The 16665-nt window shown below is 39.5% G+C and overlaps 1 protein-coding gene across 8 annotated transcripts in view; it reads right to left on the bottom strand.

Moving 5' to 3' along the window:
- Fry (FRY microtubule binding protein) overlaps nucleotides 1-16665 on the bottom strand; it is a 402948-nt gene that overhangs the window by 55162 nt on the left and 331121 nt on the right. For all 8 annotated transcript variants that reach the window (XM_071611568.1, XM_071611569.1, XM_071611564.1 and 5 more), the window contains 8 exons: nucleotides 13354-13436; nucleotides 8612-8762; nucleotides 7997-8100; nucleotides 7107-7292; nucleotides 4713-4911; nucleotides 3214-3335; nucleotides 1706-1893; nucleotides 569-663 (listed from right to left, as the gene is read on the bottom strand). In XM_071611568.1, the coding sequence (XP_071467669.1) occupies nucleotides 569-663; nucleotides 1706-1893; nucleotides 3214-3335; nucleotides 4713-4911; nucleotides 7107-7292; nucleotides 7997-8100; nucleotides 8612-8762; nucleotides 13354-13436 (1128 nt within the window). The remainder of the gene's footprint in view (nucleotides 1-568; nucleotides 664-1705; nucleotides 1894-3213; nucleotides 3336-4712; nucleotides 4912-7106; nucleotides 7293-7996; nucleotides 8101-8611; nucleotides 8763-13353; nucleotides 13437-16665) is intronic.

The raw sequence follows: 16665 nt of genomic DNA on the forward strand, positions 1-16665 counted from the left end.
TTTTAATAGGAATAGTTCAGCTGAGCTTTGTATATGTTCATTTAAAAATATTGTTTAGTTTTAGTTTCTGTTTACCAATGCCTATAATCCCAGCAATTTGGGAGGCTGAGGCAGGAGGATCACAAGTTCCACGGCCACCTTTGGCAACAATAGTGAGACCCTCAGTAACTTAGTGAGGACCTGTCTCAAAATAAAAAATAAAATAAAAGGACTGGGGATGTAGCTCAGTTGTAAAGTACCCCTGGATTCAACCCCCAGTATTCACCCTCCCCCCACCCCCACAAAAAGTATTCAAGGACATGAAAAAGTGAAAAATCATTAATATTTGTATCAATGCAGAGATAATATTTGGTGTCTGTCTTCTGACATTTAAAAATATTTGTAAAATGTGTATGTATGTATATTATAACTTCCTTTTTTAACTTTAGGAAATACCATACATACTTTTCAGGTCATATATAGACTTCAAAAATGAAATTTTCTCTTTGTACTCTGTCACAAATTCAGCATCTCCCAAATATTCAGTGCAGTAAATTTGATTACATAATGTCAGTGAACTGATTCTCACCGAGATAAAACAGTTAAGAGATCACTGTTCTTCAAGCAGTCAGATAAGTTATCCACAGCAGCCTCCAAGGTCAGAAGGGCTTCCATTACATAACCCTGCCAAACATGCAAAGATTACATTTTGTGCTGCTTACAGTCACTGTTAACTTTCTGAGGATAAACTTAATTAATGCAAACTTTATTCCAGTAATATCATTAGATCTGAAAGCTATACAATCATTGTTGCTTTAAATCACAAAAATCTAAAAACAAATTTTTAAGACTATTTAGGAAATTCAGATGTCTTAGGAGTTAGCTGATAATAAGGATGTATTTCTCTATGTCTGACAGCTTCAATGAGGTTTGAAATCCAAGGTGGGCAGGAGTGGTGGCGGGAGGAGGTGGGGAAGGGGAAGGGGGAAGAATGGCCCCCTGCTGAGGAATAGCGTGGGCAACGGATAGTGTCTGATAGGAAGAGATGAGGTGTAAGAAGTGTGCCTAAGAAGAGGTTTGCCTCAGAGGCATTTGCCTGCACTTTGTTGCCAGAAGGAGGAGAAAAAGGTAGAGTCCATAGGTTTGTGCAGGTTTCCTGAGATGCAGGAATATGTCAATGGGAAAAAAGGGCTTGGCCCAAGCCACAGAGCTTGTAATGCCCTTAGCTTTCAAACCATTCAGCTCCCCAGTCTCTGGGTCTCCTACAGTAGGGTCTTCCTGTGGCAGCGACCCCATTCCATCTCCAACTCTTCCAGTCTACTGAAGAATGACCATACAGGGAAGGGTAGGACTTTGCACAGATACAATGGAGATGCTTGCTGTGTGTGCAGAGATTGAGTCCTGCATCCTCAATGGATGGTAAAACCCCCAAACAATACAAAATAACCTATGTTCCCTCTGCCAAATAAACCCCCCCACCCCCCCAAAAAAAGGATCCAAACAGATTTTTCAGCCATTTGTTTTATAAACAGAATAGTATTCATTGAATTTCTAGAACAATGCCCCAGGACTGAATTTTGGAAATACAAAGGCCAAATTCTAATTTTTTAAATTGTTCAAATGGATGATTTAATGAGTGAAAGAGAAGGATCAAAGAAAGTTAACTCCTCTCATTTGAATTCAAAGAGCTCAGCCTTCATGAGCTCAGTGGTCTTCCCTTCTATACCTGAATCTCATCTCCGTGTTCTCCGATCACCTCCACCAGTCGAGACAGGAGGTCAGACAAGGCATGTGCAGACAGAGGCTGCTTGAGGGCCCGGAATATCTGGAAGGACCGGCCAGCATAGTGCCTTGAGGAGCTCGCCAGGGCTGTCTGCAGTGCCACTTCACTCAAGTGTTGTTCCAGATGAAAACCTAGTGCCAGAGAACGAGTTAGCCTCTGTGCTGCAAACTAGGACACCAAAGTCAGCCAGGACACCAAAGTCATAGCAGCCTGGCAGCATAGAGCTATCCTGTGGTGGTCCATTTGTAAAAATCGACCATAAACCTGGGTGCCTGTAGTCCCAGCTATTTGGGAGACTGAGACAAGAGCATTGCTTGAACCCAGGTGTTCAAGGCTGGCCTGAGTAACATGTCAAGATCCATCCCAAAATGAATGAATGAACCATTTTAAAATAAAGACAAATTTTGTATGAGTCTTGATAAAGCATGGTGTAGTAAAAGGGAAAAAAAATGCTGGGGATACAGCTCAGTGGTAGAGCACTTGTCTAGCAGTCATGAGGTCCTGCTAGACAGGACACACACACACACACACACACACACACACACACACGAAGAAAGAAAGCAAAAGGCAATCCTATTCCTGAAATGAGTTTACCATTTCAGTTTATCAGTAGTTTTTGGTTTATAGTAGGTGTCTTATGATAATGAAAAGAGATGTGGTTAATCAGAAATGCTTCAAAGTAGGAAACATGTTAATTATTAGAGCAGCTGGGAAAGTCAGTGAGCCAGATCTAATACTGGTGTGAAAAAAGGGTAGACATAGCTTTTATATCACAGTAAGGAACCAAGTTCAAATTTTGCACACAAATCAGTCAGTCCAAGTTATATCTGAAAGGAATTCAGCTTGTGGGCAAATCTGTAAATATTATGATGCTACTATAGTTTCAATGAGAATCACTGTGTTCAGAATATTGAAAGGTCATTTGTACAGGAATTGTTAGCGAACCCTTAAAGCCAAAAACATTTCATCACAAATTCTTTTTGTCTTTTTATAACAAGGACTTTGTACACTCTAGGCAAGAGCTTACCATTGAGCTACATCCCAGACTCAAATTCTTTTCTTTTTTCCCCCCTTAAAAAATTCTCATCAGTCATTTAATTAAACTGGTTGACGATTTTTCATAGTTGAGACTGATGTTGGCCAATAAATGAAATTTATGCCTCACGATTTTTTCTAGATAAAATTAACATTATGGGTAGAGTTTAATTCTAGTAGTAAGGTTAAGAGACAGAATACGCAAGATTGGGAAGGTTATTTGATGGGGCTTGGTGCAAGTGCAGATGGCATGGATTCAGTTGGGGCACACTAAGAAGAAGCTTTGAAATTCTCCTATGAATATGCTCATGCACAGGTGGTGTCAGGATCACGTTATAAGGTGTATTGTCATCATGAAGTGATCTCCCTTATGGAAAACTGATGAAAGAAGGATCTGGGCAAAGAGGATGAAGTACCTGATTTGGAATCTTTGAATACGGATACAACATGACGTAGGAAATTAGTGAGCTGCTCGGCACTCTTTGAATTTTGATTTTTGGGTGTGATGTCTTCATGGCACCAAAGTGGACCGAATGCCCTTGAACAAAACACACAAAATGTCAAAAGTATAATTTTCACTTACCATTTTAAAAACTATACATGGAGTTCTGACTCTGAAGATGCACAATACTTTCGAAAACTTCATGATCTGGGGGTACATTTCAAGTTTGTGGAGACATACTTTTCAATGTTTTAAATTAAATTGATTCACAAAATGAAAATCTCCTATTTTGCCATAACAGTACAGGCATATTATTGATATGTTGAATAAATTAATACAAAATACTAAATAAAATGTAGATTTAGACAGACTCACTGTTCACATCGTAGCATTTGCAGAGATAAGGATTTCATGAAAACCACATCATTAAGTTGCCAAATACCGTGGACCCAAACTGAAGATATGGCTTTCATTGTCTACTTGGTTTTCAACAGTAAGACTCAATAGAGCCAGGTGAGAGAACTTCAGTTGACTGCCTTTCTCAACATGTGGTATTGTTGGATGGTAAGTGGCAACAACACCTGTTCTCTCTATGAATCATCCAGGTCTTTGAAGCACCCTGTCTGTGCACACACTCTGTATGAAGGGCCCCCCTCCTAAGCTTCCTGCACATGATATCCCACATTAAGCTGGGAGCTGTGTAAAAGAACCTGAGTTATTGGAGAAAGAAAATGCTCTTTTTGCATTAACTGATGCAAGAAAGAAAACTCATGTCAGATACTGTATAACATGTATACAAACTAAATTTCCAGGACTTAACTCACTGCGAAAGGAGAGCGTGTCTCCAGGTCACAGGTGCATGCCTTTATACAAACACTGGACCTCGGGCTGCTAGAAATTCTGAAGTCTTACAAGTGAAATGGTTAATTAGAAGAGCCAGAAGACCTGAAAAAACAGGACCACTTGTAGTTTTCCTTGATTTTGCTTTATGATTAGTTTGAGTCCTTTCCCATCCTGCTTCCTAGTTTCTCATTTCTGACTCCCAATTACAAATGACTCTTTGGACCAGACACGCAGACAGTGATTCCCTCAGCAGCTGCTCCTGGCTCAATTGTAGCTGAAATCATTGGTTTCCAGAGTGAAGATGTTTGCGATGTCTCAGAACTCCCAGATCCTGGCAGCTCTGATATGTGACTAAAGTCAAGCCTGCAGTTACCAGGTCCTGTCTCCATCTGTGGCACCATGGAAATGTCTACTGGAAACCTCCCTGCCCATCATCCACTGTATCAGTGGGACCAGAGACAAGCTCTACTAGTGTCTGCCTTTTATGCTGGCAGATGCAAATTAGAAGAGAAAATAGAACTTTGTTAGAACTCCGGGATCACTTTTCCATCTGTGTGGTTTAAAGGGCTGACACTTTTTCAAAAGGTTGACCTGAAAACCGCAGCAGCGTGACTCTTTACCCCCAACTACCTGGTTGTCAGGAATTCAATGAGCTTGTTTGCCTTCTCATCGGTTTCAGCAGCTGTGTCCACATCTTCTACCTCTTGCGTCATCTGTGGGAGGTTCCCACTGCTGCCTCCCAGGCTGATGCTGGAGGAGGTAGAACTGGAGCTCAGCCCTGAATCTGGCACTGGGGAGGACTGGTCCTCTCTCAGGAAGTCAAAGCCACCTGGAGGGTGAAGATGTTTAAGGAGGGATATGTTAGGAAGGGTGCTTGTCAGCATGCTCAATAAGGCCTGCTGGGGAACACAAACAATTATGAAGTTATTTAAATTTGGGGGAGAAAGCACTTGATTTGGTCTAGCCTATGATGAAATGAAATTGATAGGTTTTCTTTGTATATGGGATCAGTGGCACTGCTGTGTAGATCAGTGTACATTTGGGAATAGAGGTGATCTGCCATTTTCTACTCTGGTGTGTGTGTGTGTTTTTCATGCATGCATAGGCCAGGCCAAGGAAAAGTTAAATTATAACAGGTCAACTAAGAAAGGGGAAAGAAAAATGCTCTTTTTCTTTTATTATTCTTTTTAAAATTATTCTTCAGTGTTAGACAACTTAAACATGCAAAGTGATCCCCTTTTTAAAGGTAACAGTCACTTTGACTAATAAGCAAGTTATATTTAATGTTTTAAGTAAATTTGCCTAGAAGTTAGAATATTGTGTATGTGTGTGGGTGTTTATTTTAGTGCTGAGGACTGAACCCAGGACCTCACAAATGTTAAGTTCATGCTCTACAACTAAGCTACTCCCTTCAGCCACCTATGTGTATATTTTGATAAACTATATTGCATGGTATTAAAAGGAAATATAAGTGAATAGTATGTTCTTTCCACTATGTATTTGGTTAACACTTCTACCTCTATGGCTATATGGGTTTGGGGAAAAAAAAAGTACACATGGGACCATTCCCTTGTCCTCTTTTAATAATTATAAAAAGTACATCTGAATAATGTTAATTATTAGAGCATCTCTGCAGAATACAGTGTACCCTTGGAGCTTATATAACCCTCTGTATCTTAGTTTTCTATTATAATGAGGTAGGACAATGATTTCTATTACACAGTTTTTAGTGTGGATTTGACAGCAACTACAGTTGAACCTAGATGCTCAATAATGGTTTATAAAAAGGGGACATTTCCTATACTCTGTAAACCTATTCCTATGTGACAGATCCAATCATTTTGGCTATCAATTGTTTGCCTTGCCTATAAACACTGTGTACATTTTGTTTTTGGTAATTCCCTAAATCATTTTATACCACATCACTGGTATAATAAATGCAAAACTGATGCACTCAGAGTTGTACAATTGAGACACTATAATTTTATCAGCCTAAGTCTATATACTTAATGGAATACATCTTTATCCATAGAAGTTTGAACAAGTAGAACTCTTTAGATTCTTTAAATTAAGTGTCTGTCATAAAGAGTTCTGTGTCCCTCAGAGGCTGATAGGATATTAAGTGTAGCTTGGCTCAAAATAAAGAGCTTAAACCGAGGCACACTGGAGGCTTACATCTCAGAATTAATAATGATTTCATATTTGTTTTCCTGAAAAATCTTAACCTCTATTAGAAGACAAGACAGTGCTGAATACAAGAAGTGAAATAAAAGTACATCCTATTCAAGGTAATGAAGAAAGTACCCTGTGAAATGAAATGCCATAGCATACTTGGTATCAATGTAATGTATAAAACAATACCTAAATAGTAATGTTCATCATCATTTTAAGATATTTCAAATATTACTGTTTTAAATAAAAACCACTGGCCAACTCTTTTGGGAAAGTTTTCATGACTAACTTCAACCATTGACCTTCACGGTGAAAATCTAATGGCTGCTTTCCATAGCTTGCCATGGCAGGGTGATTTCTTTGACTCAGCCAATGCTTTCTGTTCCCATTCCTTTGAAGAAATTTTTCATTTCAAAATGGCAATAGTTTTTCATAGGCTCCCATTAAATTGTGCCTTTTAGAAAATAGTCATTCAATAAAGTGGAAATTCCTTCAAGAGAACAATTTATACACCTGGGACCTGGCCCATGACCGATTTGTAGTCTACCCTATCTGCAGTGTTCTAGACTGATGTTTTTGACCCTGAGTATTTTAAATTCAATGCCACAATAGGAACATAGTTAATAGGAGTAGCAATCATAACAAGGAAAAATAAAGTTTAAAAATATTTAATAATGAGGAAAGCTTCTGAGAGGCAAGTTCACATCAAGGGAACCAGTACACATTTATTGGATTTTCATCATAAGTTGGAGGCAATAGCATGAGAAAAGTGAACTTGGGCTCCACTGACACCCCCCCATCATCTTCCATCTGTGACTCTGTCTCAGGCTGCCTACTGCTCCTCCTCCTTACCTGTATAGAGATATTCCGGTTGGTAAGCTGGCTGGACAGTTAGAGTCTTAGCTTCACCCATCTCACGGGTCTGCAGGAGCACAGAAGCAATGGCATGAAAATTGCTGTTGCAAGAGAGGGCAATCAAGAGGTGAAGAAGCAATTTTTTGCTGTGTTCAAAGACTTCAGGCCGGTAATGGTCCAAACCTGTAACAAAATGGTGGACTCGCTTAGTATAACCAAATGGTAAGCTCCTTCAGATTCCAGGGGTAGTAAGGATTCCAAAAGACCTGGGAGGAACACATCAAATGAATGTTTAGTTTATTATATTTTGGGTTGCCAACATAAAGAAGTTGGGCTTAAAAAATTAAAATGCTTTATTCTTAAATAAAATATTCTCATGAAATGCTGATAAGATGGACTTTTCTTGACCTCTCCATAGCATCTGACGTGGTTTGCATTCTTCCTTGTTAAGATGTTCTCTTCCTTGGATCTGTCTTATGGAAGAATCCTACTTTATTTGTGTCTCTAACTCATCTTCTGGATGGCTCCTATTCCCATTCTGCTCTACTACTTGAGTACCTGAAGCTCAGTGCTAGGCCTGCTATGGTCTACGCACTGTCTTTTCGTTTGCACTGACCATATCTCATTGCTTTAAATTTACTTCCTCGGCCAAACTCCCTCAAAAAAGCCCAAATTATTTACATTGTAGAATTAGGACAATTTCAAACAATGACTGATCAGCTGAAATTTTAGAAAGTAGGTGTCACAAAAGTGCAATGAAAAACAGAAGAGACTAAAACCTTTCAAAAGTGGGGCAGGCGTACGTCAATGTGAAAAGAAATCTCTGTGGATTACCTCTATGTGTTTTTGACCCTGTTGGGTAGAATCCCCTCTAGATCCAGTCTTACCTAAGAAGACAGCATGGAGTAATAGTGGTAGATGGAGAGCCCAGTCTTCTCTTACACTGTGATCCACAACCATCTCAGTCATAAAAATCACAGCAATATTACACCTAACCAACAAAATGATGAGATTAATGCAACTTCTGAGGCGGGTGGAAATAAACCATTAGCTCACAATTCAATGCAATTGTTATTCATGGCTTGCTGAAAAAAATTATATTAAGAACCTTATTCCAGATATATAGAGTTTAACTTTTGATATGGCACACAGCCCCACAACAAGAAGAAACATCAGTTAAGTTAGATAAGAAATGGAAATTCTACAAGTCACAGGTAATAAAAACTGAGAGATGAAGACAAGGCCCTCTCTTCAAGTTGCATACAGTCAAAAAAGCATCACAGAATTACATCCAAAGAAAGCTCAAAGGGCTGGAAGGCAGCTTTGCACATTGGTTAATATTTGACTAAGCTGCTGGGGCCGGCAGACAAGTCAAGCAAGGCCCCTCTGACTTAAAAAGTGATGTTTCTGGTGAAACCTGGAAGAGGTTTCCTCTTCTAATAGGTAGAGATGTCCAGTCAAAGCCAAGCCATCATCTGTCTCCACCCGTGCACACTGCTCACCTGTGGAGTGGCCCCCGTGGAGTGATGGTCTCTGGGAGATAGTCAACCAGGGGGGCCCAGCATCCTCCAGTACATGGCATCGGTAAGGGCTGTGGCTGTTTGGTCTCCGTAATGGTCAACAACCAGCCCGTGTAGGGAGAGATGGGATCATCTTTAGAGTGAGAAAGACAAGCGAACTTCATTTTCCACGAGAAGACGTTTGCTTTTTCTCCTTATTTTTTTTTTTAGAAAGAATCTTACAAATACATGCTTGTAAAAATAACTTTCTAATTACTCAATTTGGTATGAATGACATGATCAATGGGTTAGAATTACTTGATTGGGTAATTACTTGATTAGTTATTACTTGATAACTACTGTTATTCATTTTAGAGTAAAGAAAAACACAGATAAAAATAAAAATGGGAAATCATGTGAATTTCCATTACTTTGGATGTAAATTTCCTTTCCCTCCATTTCCCCCACCTCAGTGAGATGCAATCCATGTTTCCAGTTTGGTCAGGACAAGAGCCTTAGAGTCATCCCCGGCTTCCCTCTCACATCCTACATTCAGCTCACAATCACGGTTATGACCACAGTAATTATAACAATGACAACATTAGGAACTAACACAGAGTCACTGGGCATCAGGCGGTGTTCTATGCACTCAACAAATTAATAGCCCAATAAATGGTGCTTATTATTATCCCCGCTTTATGGAGGGGAAACTGAGGACAGTCATTATCAACAAAGTCAGTGCTCTGACTTCAAAAAATGTGTCTAGCCTCCTACCACTGTCCTCACCCCATCACTGAATCTGAGCCCCCTCCTCTCTCACACTTGGTCTCCATGATTTCCCTGCTTCCATTCCTGTCCCGTTACACTGCTCTACAGAGCAGCCACTGTAATCCCTTTAAAGCAACTCTGGTCACAGCCCTTACCCTGCTCAACACTCGCTAGTGGCTCCCCTGCTACACTCACAATGAAATCCAGATGCCACACCACTGCCTTTAAGGCCTTATACGATTGTCCCCTTGTTCCTCTCTGGTCTTATCTCCTACCCCTGTCCTACTGCCCCCTCCACCCCAGGCATCCTGGATTCCCTGCTGTTCTAACATGAGGCCAGCTTCAGGGCCTCAGATCTACTCTTCCCCATGCCTGGCATGCTCTTGCTCAATGCTTTATTCAGGTCTAAGGTCAGCTTATCACAGAGGGTGTCCTTGACCACTTCCTGCCCCTCACTGCTTCTGCTTTCCTCCCTTGCCTGGATCCCCCATTTACCAGCGCTGCCTGCCTCTGCTTGCTCTCAAGTAAGCTCCAGGAGGCTTGGGACCTTCTTCACCTTGTTCCTTGTCATTTCCCTTATTCCTACAGTAGTCTCTAGCATGTAGCCAGGGATCCAAAATTATCCCTGAATGAATGAACTTCATCAACAATATCTTTCAGGTAAGCATAGGAACAAGTTTCATGTTAGTATTTTTTATTATGCTCTCAATATAGGCCCTTGGCATTTCAGATGAGCTATTCCACTGGGGGCTGTGTGATACCTAACCCAGGAATATGACTCAGCAATCTGACTCAACGTCTAGGACACACTGAGCAAAGTGTCGTTAGGCAATTTTGTCATTGTGCAAATAGTAGAGAGTACTTACACAATCCTGGATGGTACAGCCTTACTACATGCTGAGGCTGTATGATACAGCCACCATTGTGTATGTGGTCTGTCACTGACCAAAATTATGTGGCGCATGAAATCATGTGGTCCACCATTATGAAGTGCACAACTGTAGCTGATTCAATGCTGCTGGTTGAGAGTGAGATACTGGCTTAACAGCAGAACTGGTAGAGGGAATCCTTCCTACTGTGACAAGTGAGGCTTCCAACAAGGACAGGCACTAGAATCAAGAATACCCTACTTCTTCTTCAGGATGTGAGCTAAGGGGGTTTTGTGGGGAAAGTTAGGAAGTAATTGTTAGCTCTTTCCAACAAACCCACGTATGAGCAGCTGGAACTTTAGAATCCTGTGCCATGAGATTTTGGACACAACAATTTGAATCTACAAAAAAATTTAAGGCAGGAGCAGTAGTAATTTATCTTAGTTGTAACTCTCAGTGTATTATCTAAGAGTGTCTCACTTTCAGTAAATTAACTTTCTGGATGACCGACCAGGATAAGTTAGTTACAAAATGCACTTCTATGTCAGTAGATATTCCTTAATAAAACTTGAAAGGAGAGCAAAAAAGGGAGAGTGCTGAAGGATTAAAATTGTGAGATTGCTGTTAGGAAAGGATACTTTAGTTTTAATGATGACTTTAGATATATAACCAGTCAGCAAAAATGTGCAACATTACAATGACCTAAAATTGGTTTTCTGCAGTTAGGTCTAAACCATCATAACTCAGATAATACCCAGTTTAACTACTTGTACTCTTATTATAAAACCAGATTCAGTAGCATATGAACTTGAAAATAATCCAGACATTTAGAAATTTTCTAGAAGGAATCTTACGTAATACTGGTAGTTCTAGGTTTACCTCAGTTTGCTTGTTCATTTTATCCAAGGGGGTATAGATTTTATTTTAATATAAAGCGCCTTTTGGACAAACCTACATTATGAAACACTGGGCCACTCTGTCTCTCCTGACCCCTTCTTGAGCTTTCCTACCTCTGCTGATGCCTGGAGAATTCAGGGAGGAAGTAGCCAACATTTAGTGTACCAGACCCCCAGCCATCAGTTTGGGGATTAAGTCTATCAACCTTTCCCTATCTGTGGCATGTTCCATGTCCACAGTTATGTAGCCAAAGCCAAAAGTACATCAATGAGGTCCCAGGGACTAAAGTCCTGAGATTATTTATGTCCTATTAGACCCACTGCTTTCTATGAGACAACCAGAGTAGAGCACTATTGCTTGAGCACTCTGGGAAAGGATCTTAATATATACTTTATGGGCTTCCTGTGATGAACATCTGTCTATTTAGCTTGATTTCATTTTCTCTTATGATAAATAAGAGACCATATAAGTTCTCAGTGTCCAAACTTCATGCCATGAAACTGGTCAACAACATTAACTATGTGAATGATACTTTGACACACAATTGAATTCAAATTCTATACCAAAATTATTTTACCATCAAAATGTTATTCATACTGATAAAATTAATTTGTGAATATTTCTAGGTAAAATAGAGGCCATATGATAACATTAGATTTCTTTTTTATGCCTTATCTGGATTTTTAATCTTCATAAATACTTCCATTATTTATTTTTCTTTTTGCCTCTAAAGTCAGTGATCTGGGTTTATATGTACAAAATGACATATTATCCCATTTTATTACAATGACCTTTCTGGAATCCTCTATTTTGATGAACATAAGGAATTTGAGGTTTTAATACCAGAGGACTCTAAAGCTATAATTTCAAAATGATTGTTATCTATTATAATATTTCTACCAAAGTCTACGTCTTTTACCCAAAACACAGAAATACACTTTAAAGGCATTAACTGGCCGAAGTATAGCTGTTTCCTCATGTCAATTCACTATCACACAGTGGTAGGTTTAGTTATATTGTGTCAAATTCTGGGGGAGTTGGTGTTAGACTCCTTAAACTCTTCATAGTTCAATTTTTCTGTCCTCAGATTTTGAGTTGCTGAATATTGTCACAGTCCAGACCTCTTCTGAAGCAACATTTTGATTTTTCTAGAACTACTCTCCCTTTCCCTCATGTGTAAAAATCTGGTCCTGTCTGGAATTCATGTTGGTGGTCTATAGTCCCAGATCCAACTGTTCAGTGGTACAGTCCTCTGATGGAATATAGAAGGGAAGGAAAATATAATATTACCTCTTATTGATAGTTCTAGTAAAAAGTTTTTATAGGGGCACAGCTGAAACTTAACCTAAATTAGAGCAATCAATGCATTAGGAAGTTAAGTAAGGGCCGTTGAAATGTGGTATCTGATCTGACTGTGCATTTCCCATAGAAACAAAACAATTCAAGAAACAACTATAAAGTCCTTAAACACTGATGAGATGAATCCAACTCATGAAATATCACCATACTTATGATTTCTACTCAGATAGAAAAATAAATCCCACAAAGAGTTCACTGATTTCCCTATCATACCTGAGTGACAGTGGGAATGATTTTTTGGTTCCGATATTTCTGTAACTCATGACGAACTGATACTCTACACCTGTTCTGTATCAACACAAGCTGTCTAGGCCTTACACATAAAATCAATGAATGCAGTGAGGTTTTTGGTTTATCCAGTTGCCCAAGGTACAAAGAAAGTCTCCCAGTTTAGAAGGTTTTTACTTGGTGACTGAGGCAACGCAAGTGGGAGATTCAATGTGAAATCAGATCCCATCCTGGGGAAGCACACACTCAGAACTTAAAGGTTAAGTCTAGTCCCAAGATAGGTTAAAAAGCTGTATTGCAAAAATCATCTTCTAAAGGGAGAATTTTTTTTTTTACTAGCCTTTCCCAGACTGTGAGTCATCAATAAAAAAAATGCCAAGAATATAAAAATTGTATAATGATTTGAAATTTTACAATTTTGATTTCTCCACTGTTTCACTTGGGGTTTGTTTGTTTGTTGTACATTTAAGATGCTGGCTATACTTCTCTGTAGAGTTAGATTAAATGATGGCTTAATATTTTGGGTCCTTCTTAGTAATTAGGTCAAGAATAATCAAAATGCTCATCATCCTTTCTTCCACCACTTGCATTCCATCTGGAAGCCCACAGCCTGTGGGTACTTACTTTTATCCTCATCATACGATCCTCCAGAGCTATTGCTGTATCTTGACTCTAGGCGGGTGTGAGCTCTGATGACATTACTAAACCTTCAAAAAGAAGGACAATTGTTAAGAAACAGCAACAGGGGTGTACATGTGCTGTTGCTCATGGCAGATACTATTATTTAGTGGTTGGTTCTTTAGCAGCTGGTTCTGATGATGATGCTTTTCTTAATGGAATATTATGAAGATCGTACCTAAAACATTTCTTTTCCCCTCGCATGGGACCAATGGTCACTTTTGCTCACAAACAAAAGCCCAAACCTTGAAAAGATAACGATTTCATGGCTAATATTTTAGTTGAACTAGAAAATCATTACACTTGATTTGAAAGAAAATGACAAAAATGAGCCTGATGTTGAATGTGACTCCCTCTTCACAGAACATGGTACAAGGTGGGTGGCCAACAATATTTGCTAAATGAACAAGTGAAAGTGGGAAGAATTGGAAGTACACAAAATAGTTCCAGAAAAATCTTGTTCTAAATCTCAACTTAAAGCTTCCCTTAACATAGTTTGAGAATTTTTAGGAAAAGGTACTAGAGTCTGTAATATAATCAAAGAATCAGAAGGACTCTTCTCTCTGGTTTCTTTTGTGGCTTGTTGAAATAATCAAAAGAAAAAAAATAGTTGAAGTCTAGAACTTCATACACATCCCTTATTTAATTTGGCTTACTCACTTTTTTTTAAAATATTTATTCTTTAGTTGTAGTTGGACACTATATATATTTATTTTTTATGTGGTGCTGAGGATCAAACCCAGAGCCTCTCATGTGCTAGGCGAGTGCTCTACTGCTGAGTAAGCCCCTGGCTTACTCACTTTTGAGATATATATTATTGACTTACAAATGAGGAAACTGATGCCAACTGAGGTTAAATGAGTCGTCTAGGGTCAATCACAAGGAGGTGGCAGTGGAGGGACATTTGAGGGCCACGCTGCCTCCAAGAAGGCAGGAATTTTTTTTTTTTTTTTAATATTGAGCTTGTGTTTGAGGTGATGGATATGCACATCTCCCTGGCCCGATTATTACACATTGTATACATGAATTGGAACATCACACTGCACTCCAGAAATATATATAATTACTATGTGTAATTTAATAATAAAAATATGTTGAAAAAACAAACAAACCAGCTCTCTCTCACTAGCTCTGTTCTCTGGGAACCTTGTTTCTATAATTGCTAAAATGGAATAATAATGGTGTTTTATCTTTTATTTTATTGGGGTTGTTGTGGGGAATCAAAAAAAAAAAAAAAAAGACGTGAGACTGTAAGACACTCTCTAGTTATAACATGTTATTATGCTCCCCTTGGATTTCTAGAATTTCCTTGTCTTGGCAAAGGACCAACAAAACCATTCAAATCAATAGTATATTTATCATCCCAAGATGCTAGGGCCAGGGTGTGGCTCAGGGGAAATAAGGGCAAAATAAGAGCACAATGGTGCGTATGCACTTGTGTGCATGTGTTCTTTTTTTTTTTTTGAGTGCTAGGGAATCAAACCCAAGGCATCACACATGCTAGGCAAATGCTCAACCACGGAGCTCCACCCACCAGACAGAAATGGTATGTCTGTATTTATTTTACATAAAATAATACATAGCAGGTTCTACCCACTTAACATGTATAGCCAAAGGAAAGAAATAGGGCCACGTTTAAAAAGAGCAGGAGATACTAGCCCAAATAGGTGAGCCTGCCTACATTACTGACCTGTGTTCTAATCTGGGTGACAACAGATCAGCACTTATTTCCCTCTGGAACACTGAAGAGGCAGGAGGAAGCTGTCCTTATGGGGTGTGAAGAAACAGGAAGGGTTCAGGAAAATGCACCGAATGTGCCACTAACTATGTACCTTCTCCTAGGCGTAAAACCTTGGAATATTCCACCAATAGTTTGGATTTGCTGGAGTGAGGAATTGTAATGGACTGTAATTACTTTGGTTTTCTTCATTTCTTAGGATTTGCCTTCCCGATGCTATCATATACTCCTAGATAACTTCAAACGTTCTTCACAGTCGTATCGCTTGTGCTATTACTTTGTGAATCCATAAAAGAATATCTGGGACATCTGCTTTGTTTCATATGAATTAGGCCATGAAACAGTCTAAATCAGATGGGTACTTATGAAATTAAAGAGTGACAGACGTATCACCTTCTGAAGAAGTTCCTTGATCATGTTTATGCTGATAAATGTGGTGTTATAAAAAGTGGATGCTGAGCCCAGACATCATTCAGCAAGGGATGAAAGTAGGTTGGAAAAATCATGCCCCATCTGGAGGTTTCTGCTGGGTGGGGAGCTCCGTGGCACTCGGCGACTGATGAACTACAGCCCACAGTGTGCAGGATTTAGAGCTGCTCTGAGGGCCAGGCGGTGAAGAAGTAAAGAGTGGATGGCAATGCTTCTCTTTTCCTTGTTGAGAAAGCTCTAAAGGGGCCTTAAGTAGGGTGAAGGGGAGGAGCAAGCCCCTTCCAGACTGTTCTCTTGACTGAAGCCACAGAGCAGCAAAGGTCTCCTTGGCAAAAGAAAAGGAAAACCTGACTCCCCAGAGAGGAATCTGCTACTTCTCTTTGCCTTTCTGGGTTGGGGAAACGAATTTTGGATTTGGGACATAGAGGAATTTGAAGGACCAGGCTGACTGCCTAATCCTTTCACATCAAAGGTTCATATCTTAAAATATATACCGTGAACACAGCCTGATAAGAGAAAAACTAAAAGGATAAAATGTTTCCCTGAGTTTTCTCTTGCTGACTTGGCTCAAATGAACACCTAGGCAGCTGTCTTGATAATATATCAATGTATGCTAAGGCTTGTTAGCATTGTCACTTGGGGCTGGGGTGTAGTTCAGGGACAGAGTGTGCTCTTTACAATCTGCAGGGAGGAGCAATTCAGATTTTATTTACCCAGAGTAGTTCACAGGCAATCTGAGGACAAGTGTGTAGGTAAGAAAATACCACCAGCGTGGTCGTGAAGGGAATGGAGACTTTGCCTAGCAGGAAAAGACAGTGTTGTTGGTCAATTGAGATGTTATCACAGTCAAGTAAGGGTAAAAGAATGATTACTACTATGGTTTGAATAAGTTTGTCCCCCTAAACTCATAAGAACTTAATTCCCAGTCTTATGGAAATGGTATTAAGAGGGTGAAACTTAATCCCACTATGGTGTAGTGTCCTTGGAAAACAGTTAGGTTAGGCAAGGTAATAACAGTGGAGCTCTCATGGTTGAATCCTTGTAGCTGAATAAGAAGAAACAGAGACCACACAGACACACATGCTCCCACC

The sequence above is a fragment of the Marmota flaviventris genome, chromosome 4, assembly GCF_047511675.1.
Source record: "Marmota flaviventris isolate mMarFla1 chromosome 4, mMarFla1.hap1, whole genome shotgun sequence".
NCBI classification, from domain to species: Eukaryota; Metazoa; Chordata; class Mammalia; order Rodentia; family Sciuridae; genus Marmota; species Marmota flaviventris.